The sequence below is a fragment of the Macaca mulatta genome, chromosome 15, assembly GCF_049350105.2.
Source record: "Macaca mulatta isolate MMU2019108-1 chromosome 15, T2T-MMU8v2.0, whole genome shotgun sequence".
NCBI lineage: Eukaryota > Metazoa > Chordata > Mammalia > Primates > Cercopithecidae > Macaca > Macaca mulatta.
Window position 1 is genome coordinate 78419323 of NC_133420.1, and position 20323 is coordinate 78439645.

The 20323-nt window shown below is 36.8% G+C and overlaps 1 protein-coding gene across 4 annotated transcripts in view; it reads right to left on the minus strand.

The window, feature by feature from the left end:
- The window catches only part of FOCAD (focadhesin), a 314136-nt gene that overhangs the window by 210773 nt on the left and 83040 nt on the right, over positions 1-20323 (minus strand). For all 4 annotated transcript variants that reach the window (XM_077966008.1, XM_028835129.2, XM_077966010.1 and 1 more), the window contains 4 exons: positions 17456-17660; positions 14100-14306; positions 5810-5897; positions 2560-2762 (listed from right to left, as the gene is read on the minus strand). In XM_077966008.1, the coding sequence (XP_077822134.1) occupies positions 2560-2762; positions 5810-5897; positions 14100-14306; positions 17456-17660 (703 nt within the window). The remainder of the gene's footprint in view (positions 1-2559; positions 2763-5809; positions 5898-14099; positions 14307-17455; positions 17661-20323) is intronic.

Consider the following 20323-nt stretch of genomic DNA (forward strand, 5'->3'; position numbering starts at 1 on the left):
CCAAAAAAAACTTTTCCAATTCTGTCTTACTTCCTGAGCCAGTTACTCAATGTGTTAACTCTCAGCTCCACACCCACCCTTCTTTGTCTATATGATCCTACAGTTGTGCCTTTTCAGCATTTCTCCTTTGCCCTCTGGTCTAATATTAGACCTTGTCAATAGAGAGCACAGGAGAGACAATGCAAGGAAAGGAAGAAGGGGCTTCTCTTCAGGTTCCTGTGTGCTTCTTTGATTTCTCCTACCACGGCTGCTAGGGACATGCAGGATATCCCAGAGGTGGCTTCCAGTGGACCAGCTCAGCCAATTCCAGCCTGCTCACACCACGACAAGTGGTTTCCTGTGGACCAGTTCTAGCCTATGGCACCCCAGCAGACTATATCACCCAGTAGGCCTTCTCCACATTCTCTCCTACCAGGTCTCTCAGTGTTGTCTGGGGAGACCTTTTTAGTTCCTTCCTTGGGAACTCTGCCTTGGTCTTAGCTTAGAGGTAGTAGCTGCTCCCTACATGTACTACTGTAATATTCCTTAGACGCTTTTTTTATAAGTTTTTATAACTAAACACCTCTTACTAATAATTATTTGCATTAAGTTTTCCTTGTTCAAATTGCCAGTGTGTTTTCTCTTTCCTGACTGGAATCTGACTCATACACTGATGCAGTCTCTCTTTTATTCCCCACGTTCTCTTGTGGGAGTGGAGGGGAACAAGGAGGAAGCAGAATGTTTCAAGCCCCTTAGAATTTACAATTAGTGTTCAAATTTTTTTTATTTTTTTTTAATATTTATTTATTTATTTAATTTTGCCTGGGAAGAATGTAATAGGTAGTTTTAAATATCACATTTAATAGCCAAGATCACACCACTGCACTCCAGCCTAGGCAGCAGGGTGAGACTCCGTCTCAAAAAAAAAAAAAAAATCGAATAGTCAAATAATCTTGACTTGGGGAGGAGGCTGAGAATATTTGGCCGAGTCTTGAAGAATGAATAGTTCAGGCAGATAACATAAAACAGCATTCTGTACAAAAGCAAAGATTCAGGAAGAGACTTGAAGAGTTTGGGGCATGTTAAATTCATAAGTGTGATTGGAATGTAAAGTTCCAGATAGGAGCAGGAAAAAAAAGCCAACAGTAAAATGTGGCTTAATTTTTTTAAAACAGTGATCATATATCTACTGAAAGCCTCCTTAAAGCAGCACAGTATCATAAGGGCTATAAGATATTTATAGCCCTAATAGTAATTCTGCCCCTCCCCTTTACCAGCTGCTAAAGAGAAAGTCCAGATATTAGTGTTGATGAATAAGATTCACACACATCTGAGCAAATAGTAAACGAAGTACTTATGTATTAGAGTTGGGGTGATCCTCAGTAAATAACACGTGTGATTTAAAGGAATAGAACTCTTGCCCTGCCCCCACTCCCATTCAAGATCCAATCATTGTTCTATATGGGCAAACCAAGAGGTAAAGTAAAAAAGCTACTAGAATTTTTTTTTGTCAGATTTTGTACTCCTATTAGGGCTGATGCAAGAACTTCTCTCTCTTAATTCAAATCAAATACCTGTTTCAAGTTTTAAAGTTTTAGCCAAACAATTAGGATTTAGGAAGCTGTAGTATACATTCAATTTGCCTATAATTATTAGTCAGTTTCTGCTACATGCTCAAACAAGAAATAATAATGACTGGATTTGTGCTGCTGGAGCATTTAACATAAGAGGTATCTCTGCTTTTGCAGATGAAGCCACAACCATCACTCTAGTTTGTATTTACATAGTGCGTCTCTTCATGGAGATTTAAGATGCTTTGCCAGCTTCATCTTATTCAATCCTCATTTCATCCCCATGAGAGGAGTTGGAAAATAATGCTTCATTTTGATAAAGGCAAAACTCAAATATCATAACAAAAAAAGTCTGGCAAATCTAGGCCTAGAACCCAACCAATATCCAAACCATGACAATACTTGTACATTACTGTAACAGGAAAAGTGAGACTGAAAAAGCAGAAGGAGGAAGGCAGGATTGGAAAAGGGATGTGGCAGGCCTGTTGTCTTCCAGTTGGAGGCAGCAGAATAGGGGCATACACAGGGGACATCGAGAGTCATTATGCCAGGGAATATGGCAAGAGGTACCATATTAAATAAGGAAGTTTTAGTTCTTACTGATATCAGAAGTTTCAGGCATTTGAGGACTATTTCCCACCTTGGATTATCCCAGATCTAGCAATATGCTATACTTAACTAACAGTATAATTTTAAAAAATGATTCCATGTTAAAATATATTAGAGAAGCATCAGGTTAAATAGAATTAGTTCCTTTTCTGAAGAACCCTTCAGGATCTTTAACTAGTATTGTGCACTGGATTTTCAAAGAAGAAAAGATACAGCATTTCCGACAGGACTACTATCCCTTCTTATAGTCCAGAAGAATATGTTAAGATCTCCGACAGCATTACCTGACTGAAGATAAAGTCTGATAACAAACAGATGCTTCATCAGGAGGCAAGATTATCTGTATACCTAAATTCCACATCGACACTTTATTTAAGAGAAACAAGGATAGATTCATTACCTTTTGGTGGTCATCTCTGTAACATTCCTGCTGTATCATTTCCAAAAGGTTTAGAGCCAACTGCTGCCTAGAGGGACCTTCTTCATCCATAGATATACAGTCTTCCAAGGCAGTAGAAGATAGTATCTGCAGAATTGGCATCACTAACAGCAGAGAGGACTTTGGGATTTTCTGATCCTCAGTGACAGAGAGGAGCTTCAAAGCTATTCATCAAAATAATAACGTACATTTTTAAAAATTAATACCACAGTCAAACAAAATGCAATTTTGCTTAAGAGTGATAAGCAAGAAAGTTTTCTTCCCTTTTACAACTGGGTCAGACACATAACTAGGATGATAAATTTTATCCTAAGATGAAATAAAAGGAGTATAAAGAAACAATTATATAGAATAAGCTGTTAATGTATGTAACTGAAAAATTGATGATACTCTTTTAGGTCAATATAAATTTTTTTAAAAACACAATTCAACATTTGTCCTTAATATCCTCTGAGATGCTAGTATTGCCCTCAGCAAACAGAGCTAAGAGACCAAGAATTCCTGGATCAGTGGATAACAAGGCCAACATACATGCTTCCTTTACAAATGCAGCTAAGAATCCTATTAGCAGATGCTTAAGTAAACAGCAAAGTGAAGCAGGACTGCCCTTCAGCTGTAATTGCTAAGAAGGAGATTGTGAAAGTCCCAAAGTCCAGAACCAAAATAACAACAACAAACAAACAAAAAAAAATTAGTGAATGGTTCTTTAATATGGAAACAACTTACACATCAGATACATACAGTTATGCAATAACTGAGTTACATGTAGAGTCTCTATTAACTGAATGAGTTAAGGCATAAATATACTTTTTTCACAATATTTTTTCAAAGTGATGTAATTAACCCTGATTTACTAAAAGATGTTATTCATGGGCTTCAAAGTTACATTATCAAAATATTCTACTGATTTCCCCACTACAGCAAAAATAATTCTTTAAGCCTTGAATCATGTCAATGAGTTGTCAGCATTTTATTTTACATCATCTGGAGTTCAAACCTTAACATGATATTAAGTACAAACACCTGTTACTCTAACACTACTAATTTACTTTTCTTGCCTAAATATTGGTCTTAATCTATAATTGTTTCTGATATCGTCTCTACTAAAAATCCATTATCTTTAATATAACAGGAAATGAAAATAATACCAATATTTTAATAGCCTCTATTATAAATCTAAATATTCCAGGCATTTTTATAAATTGCTATTCGTAATCAAGGCTACAGTTAACAATTACAGTGTAATATTACATTAATGTAAAAATAAACATACACATAAATCTTTTAAATTTGGAATAATCAATATTCTCTTGGTGATCCTATTTCTTTGAATACTCTTTCCCCACAGCTCTTCCTTACTTTCCGACAAGACATATTGGCTTAGCAGTGCTCAGTACAGTTTATTCACTCTAAGGTAACTTTAAGTCAGAGACGTTGGTTTACGAGACAAAGAAAAAGTCTGCTAACCAGCAAATAATGAAAGTATTGAGTGTTTGATATTGTATTATCTTTCTCTTACACATGAACCACAATATAAGAACATAGCTTCAGAATTTGAAATGTAGTTTTCGGAGGCTTTAGAATTTTTTTGTCAAAAAACAAAATCCATTCATATGAAATGTCTAGAAAAGGCAAATCTATAGAGACAAAACGCAGATTAGTGTTTCTCTGGGGCTGAGGGTGAAAATGAGGATTAACTACAAATGGTCACAAGAAATTTTGGGCGGATGATGGAAATATTCTAAAACTAAATAGTGGTGCTGGTTGCACAAATCTATAAATTTACTAGAAAACACTTTATTCTGAATTTTATGGTACATAAATTACACCTCAATAAAGCTGTTTTAAAAAATAAAACTACAGCTGTCAGAAGTACCAGCACTGGTAAATTATACCTATGGGAAGATCCCACGTGCACTGCTATAAGAAAAAGGCAAAAACGGGATCAGACTGTGGAGGGAAGGCATAAGTAAACCTAAAGCCAGTGGCCAAATGCAGGGTAGGAATCAAAGCCTAGGAGGCAAGGATCCCCTCCATGTGCTAAAGCCATTTCCAAGACACGCTGTAGGTGAAAGAGCAATTCACTCCCAAAATCATGAATTAAAATGCCCAGAAGAATGAGCTATACAATAAGTATTTATCTCACACACTTTTTCTTTTCTTTTCTTTTCTTTTTTTTTTTTTGAGACAGAGTTTCGCTCTTGTTGCCCAAGCTGGAGTGCAATGGCATGATCTTGGCACACTACAACCTCTGCCTCCCAGGTTCAGGTGATTCTCTTGCCTCAGCCTCCCAAATCACTGGGATTACAGGCATGCACCACCACGCCCAGCTAATTTTTTTTGTATTTTTAGTAGAAACAGGGTTTCACCATATCAGCCGGGCTTGGTCTCGAACTCCTGACCTCAGGTGATCCACCCACCTCAGCCTCCCAAAGTGCTGGGATTACAGGCATGAGCCACCACGCCTGGCCTCTCATGTACTTTTTAAAAATAAGAATGGCAATATATTAACATATACTGGCACTACACAGCATAATTTAGAGCTCTCATTGTTATGTGGATTATTTTGGATCAGACCAAGTAAAGTGAGGCAACACCAATGTAAAAGCCACATTTTAAAAGTATGACTTGTTTACCAATCTGCCAGATAGGGCAACTAGCTTCTTTACCACATTCTTCTTAACTAGAACATTTTAGCCTCTCTTGGCCCCCTCCTTCACTTTTCTTTAAATCAATACTGGACTGTCAAAAGAATATTATCTTTCATTTGTTCTAGCTAGATTAAAGCAATAACCATAAGTTAAATTCTGTTCAATGTAGCACATTTTGAATAGTAAAGGTATGGAGTGTTTTAAAATAACTACAACTACGAAACACTTTTCTTTCAAGGATGTTATACTAAAGCTTTCCATTTTGCTGTACAATGCTCAGTAAGGTGATATGCCATTCACTATATTCCTGCATGTTACTACTATATAAGGTTAGATTATAACCTTCTAACATGCAGCCGAGATACTTGGTAAATTATGTTATTTCAAAGCTTGCACAAGGTAACACCTAATTAGACAAGAAAAAAATTCTATTTTATAATTTTAAAAATTACAGATGGAAACTCAAAATACACAGGATAGCATGATACATAGTTCAAGTGAATCCTGTCAATACTCATGTTATATCTACATTTTACTCTAGTGACTGTATTTTTATTTACCTAGATTTAAGATTGGCTTCTGCTGACTTGCTGGAGTCTGTAGAAGTAGTAAAGCTATTCCAATTATGATCAGTTCAACAGGAAAATCCTAAAAGGATAGAGGGGGAAAAAGGAGTTGTTAAAGAAGTTCCCAGAACCATGGCTTTGTAACATGTATCCAGGAAGAATATATTTAATATGAAAGACTGCAAGCCTATTACACAAATTTATTTATACAGCAAGTGTGCTCTACTAAAGAAAGAATTGGTCGGCCAGGCATGGTGGTTCACGCCTGTAATCCCAACACTTTGGGAGGCTGAGGTGGGTGGATCATGAGGTCAGGAGTTTGAGACTAGCCAAGCCAACTTGGTGAAACTCCATCTCTACTGAAAAAATACCAAAAAATTAGCCAGGAGTGGTAGCAGGCACCTGTAATCCCAGCTACTCAGGAGGCAGAGGCAGAGAATTGCTTGACCCAGGAGGCAGAAGTTGCAGTCACTGCACTCCAGCCTGGGTGGCAAAGCGAGACTCCATCTCAAAAAAAAAAGAGAAAGAATTGGTCGATGCCACACACTTACACATAAATTCAAAATGTTGTATTATATGGCCAAAAAGCAAGAAGCTATAAACCAAATGATTCAGAGGGAAAACTCAACACAGCAGATCAGCAAGTCTTCTAAACAGTCAATCTTTGCAAACCATTGAAAGTTGCCTAAAATACTAAATTTAATAATATTTCATTTCTGTAAACTGGTTCAATATCCTACTTACCTAATACAGACATGATCCATCTACATAACTTGCATAAGGAATTACACTAAACAAATTTAGTAAATCATGTTATAATAAAAGAAATATTAGTGCCAGGGAGGTAGAGATTATTTTCAAATTACCGTAATTCATTAAGCATTAAATGTAGCAGAGCAATGACCATAGAAATAACCAAGTATATAAACAAAACAAAACAAAAAGACATGTATATTAGGCTTTAATAAACATTAATAAAACACAAATGACCTGTTATTTGAGGTTTCTAAATAAAGTAAATCTTAATGTATTATGGTACTAAAGAAGAAAGGTTCAGCTAAAATGACTATTCTGAAGTTTACAGAAGTGCCTGCAGAGCAGAAGTACCTATGAATAATAAAGACAGGCAAAAAAAAAAAAAAAACCCACACACACACACAAACAACAACAACAACAACAACAACAACAAAAACAACAGGAAAATAAGGAAATCTGTGAGTTAGAGCCACATGTTAAAGGACCACCTGCCTGAGTGAAAACAATACAGTCTGGCACACTCAGAAGTTATAATCTTGAAGATACTATCAATTAACAAATACCCTCTAAAATCTCAGTTTTATCATTCGAAGAGTGAAATTCACCTACAAAATCCTCTCATGTGCTTGTTTATGGACTTTTGAAAAACAAAACAGCAAAAGAAAAAAATTTGTGAATTTTTAAAAATGGGATATATTCCAATCTATGTATTTTGGGAATATATGTGTTCACTGCTTCGAAATAGAGTTGAGAACAATGAAGCACTCTTATCTATTTGAGGATAATACATGCATTTCAAAACCAACACACTTACAGTATATACTATCACACCATTCTTTGCTATATCTTCCCCAATTTCATTTCAATTTCTGCATGTCCATAAAAAACAAAAGGAAAACCAACAAGACCATTTAAACTTCAGATTCACTAGATTCCAAGAGAATCAACAACAAAGAAAAGCACTGCTATATAGTAACACTATTATTGGAAAGCCTTTTTCACACAAGCTATTACTGCAAGGGCCATAAAGTAGCTTTTTAGAGTTCTGAAATGGAATAGAAGTATTTTTATTAAGTGGATGGAACTTAAAAGTATGAAGGCAAAAATGAAAATGGCCTTCTCCAGGAAGGGTGAGACTGGCCTGTTCAGAATAGAGGGTGAAAGGAAAAGAGTGGAGATTCAAGATCAAAACTAAGGAAAAGTAATTGGTGGAGGATTAGATCACATAAATCTTAAACTACTTACAAGTTTAGTGGTTACAAGTTTTTTGACTGATTGATTTTTAATGGACACCAAAGGATGGTACCATTTAATAAGATCTTTTAATAAAACCCAGTGTTGGACATCCCATTTGCACACTTCAAATGCTACAGCTACTGCTGTGGTAACTGGTTCTGCACAGGTGCAACCTAATGGTTGTCCCCTAAGTCCCCACCATACACCTCTTGCTTCCTGCCCCAGAACAGCGCACTCTAGAAGTACAAGGAAGTTAAAGCCCCATAGGCCAAAGCTGACAAATCGGCAATAGTACCCAATAGATAAATGCTTTCCCATTAATTCCAGATCCTTCTTTCATAAGGCTTCTCAGAAGATTCTGTGGGATCAAGCAACTAGTTGCTCGTAGCAGTAGCCTACTTGATGATGCCTCTATTGCCTCTCCCACCTTCCATACTTCACTCCTCTTGTCCCTCTCTAGCTGCTTGCTGGGATCACATTGGCAGATTAATTCCAGTCATATAAGCCTTTGCTTTTGTGGGAACCCAGTCTCTACTTTTGCCTTTAGGGAAACTCAGGCCAACTCACAGCCTGAAAATAAAATAAATAAATAAAAATACAATAAAAGAAGGAAATACATAAAATAAAAGAAGAAATTTTTAAAAAATGAAATAAAATACAGAAAAAAAAAATGAGTAAATGCCTTTATACTCAGTCACAGATGTTGGAGGAGTCCCAGTAACAGAAAACAACCTGGAGTCCACATTTTTTGTCCTCAAGTCAAATGAAAATAGCACTAAACACCACCTATGTACCAGGCAGTAAGTACATAAGCTGGGTCTACAAATGCCACTGTGGACAAAATAGTCCCTTTTCTCAGGGATTTTACAGTAAAGTCATGGAAAAGTATTTTTAAAGAGAAAACAAGGCATGAGAAGGTAGCAGACAAAACAAAGATGGTGGCCCAACTCACACAATCCTCCAGTGCCATAACTTTGCTACGTACTCTGTTCCCCTGGCCAGAGCTTCATCAAGCTAAGATGGGCCAAACAGATCATTTTTCCTACAAAATCTGAAAACTTAGACACACAGCAAAGAAAGTTGGTTGGAACTGAGTCATCAGCTAGTAGTGTCTTAGAAACCACAAGTTTCCGACCCTTCCCAATGCTGAAATGTTTCACTCATTCTTCACTTTGAGAGCTACTCAATCTCCTCCCAATGTGCATCATTTTTGCCTAATTTTGCTGGTCAGGGTGCATTTATTTTGCTTGAAATGTAAAGGACCTTAAATTATGATTATTCTAATCAGGCTAAAAATGGCTCAACTAAGACCAAATCCACAAAAACTAATGCAGCCTAAGAAATAAATCCATTTTCAATATACAATGATACAACTCTAATATAAGAGTAGAAAGAGAACAGAGTGGGGGAAAAGTTAATATAATATTTGAACAAAACATCCAGTTGATAAACCCAGTGATACGGAAATGTGGGTATGGTGTCAAAATACATAAGACTGCTTCATTCTACTTCATTTTATTTCAAATTATAGTACATATAGACCTATAGTATATGTTTGCAAATTAATTTTCCTAGGCTCACTTTTTTAACCTCAGGAACACTAAGATGGGGATGGGGGACAGAAAACTTCATAACACAAATATTTCAACAGTTCTACTAGTTGTTATTTCCTTCTAAAACTTAAAAATATTGGGCAAATGAGAGATATAAATAGGACTTTCCCTCATCAAAAATCTTTTCATTCTTCTAAATGACATTAGTATCCTGCGACTCTACATTATAACCAAAAACATTTTAAAAATTAAACTCAAGAGCCAACTTTATATTAATAGATTCCCAGTGGCCAAAATAAGACAATTTAAAATTCAATAAGGATAATATCTATGATAGACTGAAGTGCATCAAATATGTTTAAATTCATGAATTCATAATATTTTTAAAGTTAGTAAAGAAAAACGCAAAAGAGTAAAGCATTTATCCTAACTTTCCTTTACTAGTGGATAACCAACTAGTAGGCTGTTGGGGGAGGAGGGTTCTTTTTATGGAAGTATTCCAGCTAATAAATGAAGAAGGAATGATAGGATTAGAACATTACCACTCTGCAACTCCTAATTAACAGAACTAGGCATTGAGTATCAATGACTACTAACATCATAAAAAGAAAAGCAACACACATTGTGCTTCTTGATGACAGAACACACCACCCCCTGTAGTCTTGGAAACCAAAAACAAAATATCCTGAATCCAAACAAGCCTTTAGAGCTAACTACCTTTGAACAGCGAAACACTTTAAAGCAGCGGTCCCTGGCTTTTTTGGCATCAGGGGCTGGCTTCATGGAAGACAATTTTTCCACACATCTGGGGCAGTGAATGGTTTCGGGATGAAACTGTCCCACTTCAGATCATCAGGCATTATTTAGATTCTTATAAGGAGCACACAACCTAGATCCCTCATATGCACAGTTCACAATAGGGTTCATGCTCCTGTGAGAATCTAATGCATCGGCTGATCTGATAGGAGATGGAGTTCAGGCAGTAATGCTGGCTCACTGGGCTGCTCACCTCCTGTGTGTGGCCCAGTTCCTAACAAGCAAGGAACCAATACCAGTCTGTGACCCAGGCATTGGGGACCACTGTATTAAAGTGCACCATATGGATGCAATCAGCAAAATCCAGAAGATAGGAAACTCTCCAGCTCACACAAGCCAGGTTATTCAGTACACAAACTGCAGGGAAGAAAAGTGGGGGAGGAAACGAAAGGGGATGAACTTTAATTGGAAAGAAACTTAAAAGATCTCACACACACACATAGCCCAAAACATATTATGATGATTAGAGATACACACTGAGATGATAAAAGTATAAAGAAATGTAAGGAAGTGGTTACTACAGAAGTCAGAATAGTCAGGGGAAACAGGAGGTTATGATTAGGACTGGGCTTGTGGAGAACTTCTGTGGTGGCTAGAAACTTCTATTTCTTGATCTGTGTGATGGTTTCAAAGTTCTATGTTTTGATCTATGTGCTATCTGTCTTATGTGCAAAATAAATGATAAAATCCCCTGTGGGTGCTACTTTAAAATAGAGATATTTGGGCTGCACTTAGACCCACTAATTCAATATCATTAGGGATAAGGCCCAGGCATGTGCATTTTTAACAGACTCTGCCTAGTGATTTTTATGCACACTAGTTTGAACCATTTGACTAAAACATGAGCTTCATGAACCTTGTCTGCTTTCAACTAATTGCCATAGCAAAGTGTTTGCCATAGGCATCTGCTTAACAAATATATGCTAAGGGTGGGGGGGAAATATACAAAAAAATGGTCAGAGAATTATACTAAAAAGGACTAAACTCTATGAAATTATAATTGCTACTCATATGAATCTACTAAAAGTACAGGAAAAAATACGGGGTTTACCCATGGATATTATGTTTACAGTTAACAGAACTGGCAATTTATCTACATAACGCTGATCTATAAAATATCTTTCTGTATAATATTTAACTATAAAACATCTATCTATATGTATTTATATACTATCTATATGACATATAACATAATTATATCTGTAAGATATAATTATACCTGATATATATTATATATCTACTATACATAAGATACGTATATAAGTATACAGTAGAAAAATATGTTATTTAGAGTCCCAGTATATGTAAAATCATTCTAATCATAAGATTGGCAAATTGACAAATGACTTATAATACTTGAGTCTTCCTGGGTTCCCATCTTCCATCAAAATCTACATTTACTCTCTCAATTCCTCACCTGCCATTCACACTCCCTTAATTCCAATTTCCCCACCACCACCACCACCACCACCACTCTGCTGAAACTGCTCCCTCTAATGTTAAAAATAAGCTTTTATGTGCTACATCCTGAGAATACTTTCCATCCCTTACTTTTACATCATTGCTCTATGACACATGACACTGTTGACCATTCCCCCTTATTGAGGTATTCCTTCCCTTGATTTTCTTGTCATCTGTCTCTGCTGGTTATATATGATCCTTCTAGACATATTTTTCTCAGACTCCTCTTTATCAGTAAATTCCAAATAACGACCACCCCAGAGTTCCACCACAAGCCCTGTCATCCAATCCCATGTTTAAAATCCCCACCCCAAAGTTAATGTCTACAAATATACACCTTTAGCCTAGACTTCTAGCCTGAATTTTAAAACCACATATCCAACTATCTATGATCCATACGTACCTCGAGTCAAGTATATCTGAAATAAAATTAATCATCTTCCCTCCAACATCAGCTACCATTTCTCAAAGTAAATGGCATCATCCAGTAGCCCAAAATAGAAAGCTGAGATTCTATCAAGGACCCTTCTCCTTGACCATCTAATCAATCATAAAGCCCTACTGATTCTATCTTCTGTGTCTCCCTTTTCCCACTTCCATTTCCCTCATTAGGCCCTCACTATGGACTGAACTGTGTCCTCCCAAAATGTATTTGTTGAAGCCCTAACACTCATGTGACTGTATTTGGAGTGAGGAAGTAATTAAAGTTAAGTGAGGTCATCCGGGTGCCCTAATTCAATCTGGATAGTGTCCTCATAAGAAAAGACACCAGAGAGCTCATACTCTCCCTACCATGCGAGGAAAGCCAGCTGCAAGCCAGGAAGAGTCCTCATCAAGAACAGAATCAGCCAGCACCCCGTGCTTGGACTCTCCAGCCTTCAGAACTCTGAGAAATAATTTTATTCATTTATTTATGTATTTTGAGACAAAGTCCTGCTGTGTCACGCAGGCTGGAGTGCAGTGGCACAATCTCGGCTCAATGCAACCTCTGCCTCCGGGTTCAAGCAACTCTCCTGCCTCAGCATCACGAGTAGATTACAGACGTGTACCACCACACCCAGCTAATTTTTCGTATTTTTAGTAGAGGCGAAGTTTCACCATGTTGGTCAGGCTGCTCTCGAACTCCTGACCTCAAATAATCTGCCGCCTCGGCCTCCCAAAGTGCTGGGATTACAGGTATGAGCCACTGCACCCAACCAATAAATACATTTTTATTGGTTAAGCCACCCAGTCTGTGGCAGCCCTAACTGCCTAAGACTTCCTCCTCACTTCCTACCCTATTAGTGGTGTGTGGCCCCAAACTCTTCTCCACCCACCTACAAGGAAGATCTTCCACACATTAAAAAATGAGATCTGCTGAAAGATCTCAAACAGCATACAGGATAAAATGTAAACTCATTTGCATGGCATAGAAGACAGGCCCAGCCCTATTTGCCACATCTTAATCCTTCAGCAATATCAAACATCCTCTTGTTTTTTTTTGGGTTTTTTTTGTTTTTTAATAAGCCAAGCCTGACTACTCTTTCATGTTTCTTTATTTGGGCACATGCTGTTCAACAGCTGGAATACCCTTCCCAGGCCCTTGTACCAGGCACATTCCATTCAGTCTTCAAATCTCAACTCATGCCCTACCTCCTGAAACTTGTTCTCCCATTACACTTTAAATATACTCCCATAAAATCTTTTCTCTTATTGTACTATAATTTAGTTATTGCATCTCTGTAAGTCTCTTGAGGTCATAGAATTTACCTTTTCATCTATGTATTCTACAAAGCCTGGCATATAGTAAATGTTCAATACTTGTGTTCTGCATGAATAAATGAAAAAAAAAAGTCACAGTGGTGATCTTTAAATGATGATCTGAAGAGTATTTTAATTATTTCCTTTTCTAACAAATGATATTAGTAGTAGTGCAATAGCAATATGCTCTAATGGTATTAGATCAAAATGCCTCTGATACGCAAACTAAATGAGCACATCCACCCAGTTATTGAAAGACTCACTTGAGTGATAACTGACACAATAAAATGTCTATCTGATATGGTTTGGATCTCTGGCCCTGCCCAAATCTCATGTTGAACTGTAATCCCCAATGTTGGAAGTGGGGTCTGGTGCAGGTGACTGGATCACAAAGGTGTTCCTCATTAATGGTTTAGCACAATCCTCCTGGTGCTGTTCTTGCGATAGTGATTGAGATCTGGTTGTTTAAAGGTGTGTAGCATCTCCCCACTCCTCTCTCTCACTCCTGCACCAGCCATGTGAAGTGCTGGCTCCTGCTTCACCTTCCGCCATGATTGTAAGTTTCCTGAGGCCTCCCCAGAAGCTAAGTAGATGCCAGCACCATGCATCCTGTACAGCCTGCCAAACTGTAAGCCAATTAAGCCTCTTTTCTTTATAAATTACCAAGTCTCAGGTTTTCTTTATAGCAATGCATGAACAGTATAATATACTACTATCCTTACCTCCTTCAGAAGTTCAACACAGTGCTCTAAAAGGTGAATTAAAGATGAACATTCGCCAGTTATCTTTAAGCTGACTTCACAGACACACAGCAGCTGAAGAGTCATCTGGGTAAGCTGAATTTTCCAGAAAACAGGATGACGCAAAAGGCTTAAATATACTTCCTCAATAAACATCATCGCTTCTGTTGTCTGTATCAAATCTTTTATCTGTTTAAAAAAGTCATTATATGATATTAAAAAATACACAAACCAAAGGATAATTTTAAGGTACACAAAAAGCTTTCAACAATATAATTTTTTCTCTAAACCTATAAAGACTTAAAGGAGATGAAAAAAAGTTACAGAACTCAATGAAGGATTAACTATACAACTGCACCTTATCCTTTGGTTATTAACCAAAATCCAATTTGCTACTGTTTTTGTTACTGCTGGCTGACACAAATTTCTCTTCCCTTATTTTTCTAGCTTCTCTGAGTGCAGATGTCTTAAAACAAGTTACATGACAATGCCAACATGTTGAGGGAAATTAAGTTCGGTTTTGAATTCTCCAAATGAACTCTCATTTCTACAATTCCAACATAGATAACCTGATAGTAAAGGGTCAGCATGTTATTCTAACACGGTACTAAGCCCTTTATCTGCAAGATATTTGCTCAGACAGCCTTAACTGAGAGTATCATTTCCACACTTGGCAGATACAGTAAAAGACCATATTCAAATGGTAGTCTTCTCAACAGGCTAATGTATTAGATAGGAAGGACTTGGGTGCTCTTGAAAATCCCAATGCAATTCAAACCCAGCTGTTCCAATCAAAATTCTGGAGTTGGTATTAAGGATATGGTCCTGCTCACAGACACACTGGCATTTCCCAGAGATTACAAACAATGGACCATCTGCTTCCATCAGGAGCCTGTGTCTGTTAAATTCATCAAGAAGAAAGCCTACGGTTGACCAGCTGTACCTTTTACCAGTGGTTATCACCATAATAACACAAATGACTATTAGTTATACACAGAGACAAAAATTAGTTGCTAGCAAACAAGAGAAAAAAGATATTAAAAGATCAAAGAGAAGAAATAGCAGAAAACATTGTTATAAAAAATAAACAGTCTGATATAAATTATTTTGCTCTCTTGCAAACATACAGTAGGAAAGTCAAAAGGCCACAGAATAAAGCCTAATGTTTATTTGACAATATATTTCCTTGAGTGCATTTATGTGCACATTTCTAATTTTCCATAAAAAAAAAGTTCAAAAGACAACCTCAGCAAGCTAGCATTAAAGGCTCTCTAATCTTTAACATTATCTAAGTTCTAAACAAGCATAATTTTGAAGTAACATTCTGTCTTTATGTAGAAATATATTATTTAATAATACAATAGGTAATATGTGAGGTGACAGGAGTCACCATTAAAATGAAAAGGACAATTCTACATCTATAAAATGAAAGAGCAACGGGCATGAGAAGAAATAGAAAAAGGAGTTTCACTGACCATTCTTTCATCATTGGTCAACAAGGTTGCATGGTTATTTCTAAAACTTGTTTTTTAAAATTTAAATGTGATTCTATCCTAGTGCTCAGTATAAGTAAGACCACATCAACAGCATTGTAGTCAGCTCTAAGAAGATCATTTCATAGTAGCACATTTTGAGCACCAATAAACTAGAAAATTCCTGGCAAAACAAAACAGAGAAAAGTCGGGAAACCATTTGCAATGGAGAGATTAAGAAAGTGAAGAAAAAAATAAGGAGGGGAGGGAAGTGAGGAAGAAAGGAAGGAAGGAAAAATGGGAAGGAAAGAAGGGAGAAAAACAAGACAAGAGAAGATACAGATGGGGTTTTTTTAAAAGCTTATAAAAGCTTTTCTGAGAAGAATGAAAACGAATGAGTAATTAGAAAAATGAAGGTCAATAAGTACTTGCTAAAAAAAAAAAAAAATGGTTGCCTTGCAAAATCGTATGCTTCCTCTATCAATATTCAATTAGCCATAAGATAGTCATGTTCCAGAGAGTATAAGAAACATCTGTATTGGGTGGGAAATGGACTATATTCTCTCTAAGACCACTTCCAACCCTCACATGCTTCATTCTAGTAACAATGATTTGTTAAACCGATTAAGTATGCTAATATCACTAGTTCTAGTACTTCCAAATGATGTATTCCCTTTTTTCTCACATAATTGTTAGGTAAAAAAGCCACAGATTCCCAGAAATATTCCACAGAGCTCATTTCTAAAAGCATTTAAGCTTGTCAACACAGGTTCATAAGATGGAGACAAACCTTTGCCAAGGAGCACAGCACAGGGTAATGCAGCCATGATGTGAAAAATGTACCCTAGTTCAAGATGTTCTGCCTAAACATTGCTTTATTGCCCGCACAAAACAAAAGCTTTGGAAAAGCCACAGGAGAATTCATTTTAATTAAATTTTCTCTGCCTTGATTACAGGAAAGCCTATTTATGAGTCGCAAAGGAAAGATTTACTCTAGTCACTCCTTGCTAACACAAACTTAAAACAGGTCATGTGTGACCTCAAGTGATCACTTTGAAATATGTTCACAGATTCCCTCCATCAGCTAAGCAGCATGGTGCTCAGATTCCAGGCAAATAGCAAACCTAGATGATGGGAAGAGATGGACTGATAAATGAATCACTACACTAAAATCCCAACACCTGGGCAACTGGATTTTTTTTTTTCATTTGCAGTTATAGAGACAATGACTCAAATTTCTCTTTCCCCTGAACTGTGTCCGTGTTTTCTCCATACCTCCGTCAACCACTTTTCATCTTTCTACTTTGAATTATAAGAATGTATGTACAGTACTTGTCCTAACTCATTTACTACATGTGTGCTTCTCAAGAGCAGGATCCCTGAGAGCTGCTGCATATGTTGCAAGGGGACATGTGGAAGCTGGAATCTAGCTGGCACTCAGCTGGCCAGGCTTTGCATCCTCAGAGCTATTTATGCCCTGAGACACACCCTTTTTTTTTTTTCCAATGTGCACAGAGGTCTTTTTTTTCCTTCTTACTGTCCCAATGTCTACACAGAAGAAACTCAACTCAAAATCTTTTACCTGATAACCGTTTCTTAAACAAAGGAAAGTTTTCACGCCTGCTAATCCCAAAATGGACTATGTTGATTTATAATTTCTGTGAATTTAGTTAACATCAAACATAATACACTCATGTTAAATCTAGATTTTGTTTTTTTCATCTTCCCCAAAAGATTGTAAGCATTTCTAGAGCAAGGATCATGTCTGAGTTTGCCAAATCACTTATTTTCTAGAACTACTTTGTCTGTGACAATAACAACACTTACCGATGCCGATGCTGTATTTGTGGAGGACGAAGACCTTACCTGCAAACATGGAACCATGTCACAACACAGTTGAAGTATCTGCTGTTCCAGTATTGATGGTTGATCTTTGTCACAAAGAACCTGGGGTTGAAGTAAGACTTTCAGCAGGGCTAGTCGGAGTTTAGCATATTCTTGTAACTGAGATGGTTCACAATACAGATACCACAGAAATGGTGCCATTATTTGAATGCATGAAACTTCTGACCTATAAGACATGAAATATGTTAGCCAGTGAATGAGCTAAATACACTATCATGCAGGTAAAGTAGCAAATATCAACTTATAGTTCATGAAATAACATAAACTACCGTATCATCAAGTGTAACTTCTTTTTATGATTCTTCTATTCCACTATGACCTACCTACATCTATGCCAAACAGTTCTTTGTACACTGAGGAAAATTATTCAACACCTGGAGACTGTAAGCTAGATACTCAGGATGAAGAGAGTCTCTATTTGCACATTAGAACAGCAACCACATCTCCAAAATCAGTCTTTAGTGAACATAAGAATCATCTGGGTGGGGCGCGGTGGCTCATGCCTGTAAAAATCCCAGCACTTTGGGAGGCCGAGGCGGGCGAAATCATGAGGTCAGGAGATAGAGACCATCCTGGCCAACATGGTGAAACTGAGATCACGCCACTGCACTCCAGCCTGCCAACAGAGCGAGACTCCATCTTAAAAACAAAACAAAACAAAAAAAGAATCACCTGACAACCTTTCTAGAATGACAGACGGCAGGATCACCTCTCCAGGAGTATGAAACAAACATGCATTTTTGGAAAAAACTCCATAGGTGAGGATCTATCTACATAAAACAAACCCAGACAAACATCCCAAGATGATTATGATGACAGTTAACATTTACTTGTCAACCCTTACAGTGTTCAAGTTACTGCATTTTACGTCTTTAAATCCATTTAATCCTCACAACCATATGAAATAAAAAATAATATTATCCTCATAACACAGATAAAGAAACTGAAGGAGAGAGAGGTGAAGTAATTTGTCAAGGTCTTCTTAAGCACTTCCCACTCTACAAATCTTTTGTACCTATTTAGATTTCATTATATCCTGAAAACTCCTAGTCCAAATTCACTAAAATACCAGAATGATCATCAAAAATAAAAATATGGTCACGTCATTAGCCTAAACAGTATCTAGCCCAATTCACACACACCGTCCATCATTTGGCCTCTGTTTATCTTTCCAGCTTCATTTCTTCCTCTTCATTCACCACTAAACCACACTAAACTCCCTTCAGGTCTTTATCAAGCCATCTGGGCTTTCTTCTCACTTGCTATTCCCTTTACCTGTAATATTCTCCCCTTCTACCCTTCCTATTCTTTCTCCTATCTAGTTTCTATCATCCTTCAGTTATCTGCTTTAAAATGACTTCCTCAGGTCCTTCCTTGACACTTCACCTTCATCAGATAACATCAGATGGGCTTTTAAGATACAATGCCTTTATTGTCATTACATTTTTTTTAAGAGACAGGGTCTTGCTACATTGCCTAGGCTAGAGTGCAATGGCTATTCACAGGCACAATAATAGTGCATTCCAGCCTTGAATTCCTGGGCTCAAGCAATCCTCCTGCCTCAGTCTCCCAAGTAGCTGAGACTACAGGCTGTTATCATTACATACTTAATATCTGTATCCCCTGCCAGACTATAAACCAAATGAGGCCACGGATTTCTGTTTACTGCTATTATCACCAATAACTGTATATACTAGGCCTTCAAAGAGACACTCATTTAATTAATTCAGTTACACTAAGTTACAAAGTAGTTTTATAATTAGCATGCAATTAAATGTCATGATTTTATTTTCTAATGTTTTTCACATTATATATAAGGAATGATTAGATAAGATACAAAGATGAAATAAGAATTATCTATCCTCAAGAAGCATACGGTCTGACAGAGACACTCAGTTATAATCCTGAACTAGGTGACAGAAAGTGAAAACTGCCAAAAGAGTGGTATAAAGTGCAATTGCTTCATGAAAGAAATGGTATTTAAATTATGTTTGACTGTTCTCATTTAAGAGTGGGAGCTAAACCTTGGGTTCACACAGACATAAAGTTGGGAACAACAGACACTGGGGACTTCAAAAGGAGGGTGGGAAGGAGTGGGGACAAGGGCTGAAAATTTTCCTGTTAGGTACTTTGTTCACTACTGGGTGACAGGATCAATAAAAGGCCAAACCTCAGCACTACACAATATACCCTTCAAACAGATCTGCACATGTACCCCTGAATCTAAAATAAAAGGGAATTTTTTTTAATTATGATAAATTATGCTTGACAACATAATCTTATAATACCATACATTTCATAGCAATGTGATTTTAAAATGCCATTAACATTAATAAAAATGCCAAGCCAATTAAATTTTACTCATTAATGTATTCACTTGGTAAAATTTACTGACCACCTACAGTATACCTCACTCATCTATGTGATGGAAACAAAGCAAGAAATAAAAATAGATTAAGTTCCTGCTCTCATAGAGCTCACAGTCTGAAGAAATTTTTTTATCATAAGCTCAAATACTTATACAATCTATAAAAATCAAAAGGACTTTTGAGGTCATAATTATTACTGAAACATATATCTTTATCACACCTTCTACTTTAGGAAACTAAAAAAAGATAGATGAAGGAATCAGATAATGTATGTATAAAATACAAAGCGAAAGTTTCCAGAAAAGAGATTTAAGAAACTTCCTTCTCTATCTCTCTTTAATAATGTATTCCTCAAATAATAAATACTATCCAAGTGTCAACAGCATCCATGGATAGCTTATCCGTTTTCTTCTACTTTGAGATGCTGAAGGTGAAATGTAAGGTTCATATAAAGAAATAC